Genomic DNA, 5,000 nt, shown 5'->3' with positions numbered 1-5,000 from the left:
ATCGATCGATATTTGAAGGATGAGTTTTCTGGCCAAATTTTTAAATACGAGATGTTTCCAGTGTACGGCAGTTAGCAGGTCAAAGACATAGGATCAATACAATCACCATATCAAATCTCTATCAACACTATATCCTTCATTGTTCCGAAGAGACTAGTGCTCACTAACATTACATCTCTAGCTTTGAGTTTTTTTATATATATAGCCCAATATCTATTAAACGTGCCCAAAGTGCTTTACAAGGGGTCACTGACCAACAACAACACTTGCCAAAAAGGACGAGACGTGTTAGGCAATATTACAAATTTTTTTTCGGACAGAGACAACGCTGTTTACTTCCAGGTACTCATTTTACACATGAGAACGGTGAGAGAATGTGAGTGAAGAGCCTTTACCAAGGAGTCAACTATGCGCCGAGCGAGGCTCGAACCCAGGACTTTCCGATCCTAAAGCGAGTGTTATACCACTAGACCACATAGCCTCACTCTACACTACAGCGCTTTGGCAAAGTACAGTTCTTTCCATTTCGATAAGGTAACTTTTAATTCAAACATCAGTAGATCAAAATAAACCCCGATCTTCTAAAAATCTCAAACTCGGGCATGACTCAACGGCATGGTCTTTGCTTCCTACCCAAAAGGTACCGAGTCGGTCACCCGCCGCTGCGTTGTGTGGCCTTGAGCAAGTCACCTCGCCCTAATTCAATTTGCGGCGCTGCACTGCGGCGGGCACCTTGGTTATTCCTGTCTTCTCTTGAAATAGGCCCTAAATACAAATATCCCCTTTAGGATGAATAAGGGAATTTATCATTATTTCTTTGAAGTCGTATTTTTGAGAGATTTTGACGAGTTGCGGGTATTTTTCATCCATCGATATTTGACATAACATTTTACTGGGCCAAAATGTATTTTAAAATGTTTCTTTATCATCGTTTTGGAATGTACCACTGACAGTTTGGGTTTTTCCTTTTTACCTATAATCGTCCTCAAACAAGTCTCTCTTTCCCAATGTATTGATGAGAACTACTCTTGGCCGCCATATTGTTTTGGGAGACGGGTGAATATTCTCGACGCCGCCATAATCGTCCACATCCCAAGTAGCTCTCTAAAGCATAAAGAATGAAAAAATATCATGGGTTTATTATCAATAGTAGAACATATGTTGAATCGCTTGCTGACGACCGCAGAGGCTGGAGTTATGCGGTGAGGGAAGGAGTGAAGAGAGGTGAGGAGAGGAGAAAGAAGACGTTTAAGGAGAGGAGAGCAAGGAGGAAAGAGAGGCAGCCTCAACCAAACACCAAACACATAGTCAAACTACGTGTGCAGCAACTGCGGTAGAGACTGCCATGCAAGGATTGGTCTGCTGAGTCACACCCGTCGCTGCTCTCAACAACACTGATGAGACCAAAGTCATACAGGGCGCAAACCATCGTTTCTTGAGACGGAAGGATGCCTACCAGAACATTTGTTAAGAAAACTTATCAAGAGAATATATAGATAGTTCTTAGTTGACGTCACTCTGGTCTTTGTTTTTTGTTGGTTTTTTTTTTTTTTTTTGCCATCCGCGTCTATGAGTAATGCTCACTAAACTGTATTAACCTGACTATAAACGTTCAGGATACACACGGTTTTGTGTGTTGGTCCGTTATACTTCCGGATGGCAATGTTTTAAGCTTCTTAGTCAAGCGCATACTATCTATATTCTGCGCTGGCCCGTTTCTCCCCGCCCTTTGTCCACTTCCCCCCATCGTGATGATGGCCCACTTCTGCCCATCCAATGTTCACTCCCCAATAGGGATTCAATAGTCTGATGTCACGTCCATCCAGCAACCAGCAGCTTGGTTCTAAACAAAGAAAATCGGTACTTTTATTCTTCACGCTGGCTAGAACTTTTTCACATGACATGTGATCAGAATGTATAAAAGTGAACACATGATCAGATTTTATAATGTTTTTCTCCTCTGGATACTCTTTTATACTCGTCGGAGAAGTATTTCATAAGGGCGTCCGCCATTGTTCGTATAGTTTAGAACCAGTTACTAAGTTACTATGCCTCATTACGAAGGAAGTGATGTCACGACAGTTGAACCCTATTTGAATGCTAGCCTTGTATTGCGTCTTCAGTGGATACTTTGCTGTATAAAAGCTCAAGCTAGGGGGCGGGGGGGGGGGGGTCATATTATGATTGTTTATTACCCTACCAAGAATGTTAAACGTTTGAAAACGCAAGTCGCTACAGATTTCTTGAAAATGCTTACGGGTCGTTACTTTTCTAACTTCGCTAAAAATAATTACTAAAAAAGAAAGTTGTCTAACACGAAATGCTTTACATATGCCTGAAAGGTATTGCACAAGATTATTATTTTGTGTTAATACTTACGTGTGTTAATGTTTATTTATAGGACTGAAACACAAAAATGGAGAGTTTTTATAAAGCGCAATATCCACTCGAAGTCTCAAAACGCTTTACAAGGGGTCCCTGGCCAACAGCAACACTAAGCATTGTCATGTAGGACAAAGCAGGACGCCTGTAAGGCGATATGACTTTTTTAAAATGTTGCTCTAAAAGAGCTGCTAACGACTAGGTACTCATTTTACACCCGAGTACGGTGAAAGAATGTGAGTAAAGAGCCTTTTCCAAGGACTCAACTATGCGCCGAGCGAGGTTCGAACCGAGGACCTTCCGATCCGAAAGCGATTGTCATACCACTTGACCACATAGCAGCACAAGAGCAATCATTATGGCCCCCATTGTTGTAATGGACAATATTGTGCATTGAAATGAGTGTACATATTTCTATTACAACAATGAGACCACAGCAATTTCAGTTACCACACTATAAGTGTGCGGCTATGTGGTCTAGTGGTATGACACTCGCTTTCGGATCGGGTGTCCTGGGTTCGAACCTCTCTCTGCGCAATTAGGTTCTTGGAAAAGGCTCTTTACTCATATTCTCTCACCGTACTCATGTGTAAAATGAGTACCTGGCCGTTAACAGCGGGGACTAAATCAAGGGAACATAATCATAAGCTCTCTCCTTATCAGCCATTTTCAGAGTTTTTCCCCAAAACTTCACATCCACCCAACACATGACGTAACTATAATACTCTAGTCGGCATGACCCAACACAAAAATAGATTTTTCTTACTCGAAAAGAAAAGCAACGAATCCATTTTGAACTTAATATTTTTCAGCAAAATGATCTCAACAACACAGTCTCAATTTTGTAAAGCTATCATTTTTTTTTTAATCTTTAAATTTTGTAATGTACAAAAGAAATTAGAAAGTTAGAAAAATGTTAAAAATTGAGCTTTATATAGCGCAATATCCACTAAAGGTGCTCAAGCGGTTTACAAGGGGTCCCTGGCCAACAGCAACATTTAACATGTAGGACGGGACATGACGCAATTTAGGCGATATTACAATTTTTCGGACAAACACAACGCTGTTAACGGCCAGGTACTCATTTTACACCTGAGTGCGGTGACAGAATGTGAGTGAAGAGCCGTTTCCAAGAACTCAACTATGCGCCGAGCGCGAGGCTCGAACCCAGGACCTTTCGATCTGAAAGCGAGTGTCATACCACTAGACCACATAGCTGCACATTGAGAAAGAGAGACTTGTTTGTTGAGTCGTAACGAATGTGATTATTTTCCAATGAGTGGAAAGGAGTGGGGTAGCCCTCTACTTACCAACAATAGATAAATCATTATGTTTGTTACGATTCAATGGACATTTTCTTTTTCAGATTTATTTCGTACAATATCACAACATTATAAGAAAAATCTGTTTTAAAATCATAAGAACTTCATGCTGTTTTGTAAAGCTTGTTTTGCTACAGAAAATTATGAAAAGAATGTCCTATTGTTTCTGGGTTTGGGTGTAAAGAAATCAACGTTTATGTTGGGTAGGTTGATATTACGGGGGGGGGGGGGATCCTGAAAATGGTCGGGATGGAGAGAGTTAACACACAATGTGTATACACAAAATCTCTGCATGGAGAGAGTTAACACACAATGTGTATATATCAAATCTATGCACGGAGAGAGTTAATACACATGTTGTATACACAAAACCCCTGCATGGAGAGAGTTAACACACAATATGTATATACAAAATCTCTGCATGGAGAGAATTAACATACAATGTGTATATACAAAATCTCTGTGTGGAGAGAATAAACACACAATATGTATACATAAAATCTCGGCATGGAAAGAGTTAAAAAAAAAATAATTAAAAAAAAAGAATAAATAAAAAAAAAAACAAAAAAAAAACAAATATATATATATATATATATATATATATATATATATATATATATATATATATATATATATATATATATATATATACACGTTTCCCAACAGCAACATTTAACATGTAGGACGGGACAAAGGGCGCAATTTTAAAAGGGGAATTAAAAAATTTTTTTTTTTGGACAAACACCCAAAGCTGTTAACGGCCAGGTACCCTTTTTATTTTTACACCTGAGGCGGTGACAGAATGTGATGAAAGGAAGGGCCCTTTCCAAAAAACTTTAACTATGGCCCGGGGGGCCCAGCGCGGGGGCTCGAACCCAGGACCCTTTTTGATCTGAAAGCGATGTCAAAACCAAATAACCACATAGCTGGGACATTGAGGGAAAGAGAGACTTGTTTTTGGGGGTTTTAGTGTAACGAAATTTTATTATTTTCCAATGAGTGGAAAGGAGTGGGGGAGCCCTCTAAATTACCAAAAAATAATTTAAAACATTAAAAATTTTTTACGATTCAATGGACAAATTTTTTTTTCAGATTTATTTTTGTACAATATCACAACCTTTTTAAAAAAATCTGTTTTTTAAAACATAAAAAACTTCAGCTGTTTTGTAAAAACTTGTTTTTTTCTACAGAAAATTTTTGAAAAGAATGTCCTAAAGGTTTTCTGGGGTTTTGGGGGGAAAGGGAAAACAACGTTTTTTTGTTGGGTAGGGTTATATTACGGGGGGGGGGGGGGAT

At 39.1% G+C, this 5,000-nt stretch overlaps 1 protein-coding gene across 1 annotated transcript in view; it reads right to left on the bottom strand.

Annotated features, from left to right (window-relative positions):
• LOC144978672 (neuronal acetylcholine receptor subunit alpha-7-like) overlaps positions 1 to 1,104 on the bottom strand; it is a gene marked incomplete at its 5' end in the record, with an annotated part of 14,974 nt that extends 13,870 nt beyond the window's left edge. Inside the window, 1 exon segment of the mRNA XM_078925041.1 lies at positions 974 to 1,104. Coding sequence (XP_078781167.1) covers positions 974 to 1,104 — 131 coding nt within the window.
• Positions 1,105 to 5,000: the final 3,896 nt, after the last annotated feature.

Source organism: Berghia stephanieae, chromosome 8 (assembly GCF_034508935.2).
Source record: "Berghia stephanieae isolate SIO BIC M18660-M18661 chromosome 8, UCSD_Bste_1.3, whole genome shotgun sequence".
Taxonomy (NCBI): Eukaryota; Metazoa; Mollusca; class Gastropoda; order Nudibranchia; family Aeolidiidae; genus Berghia; species Berghia stephanieae.
The sequence above is the reverse complement of the archived record's forward strand: the minus strand, read 5'-3'. Positions and strand labels throughout refer to the sequence as shown.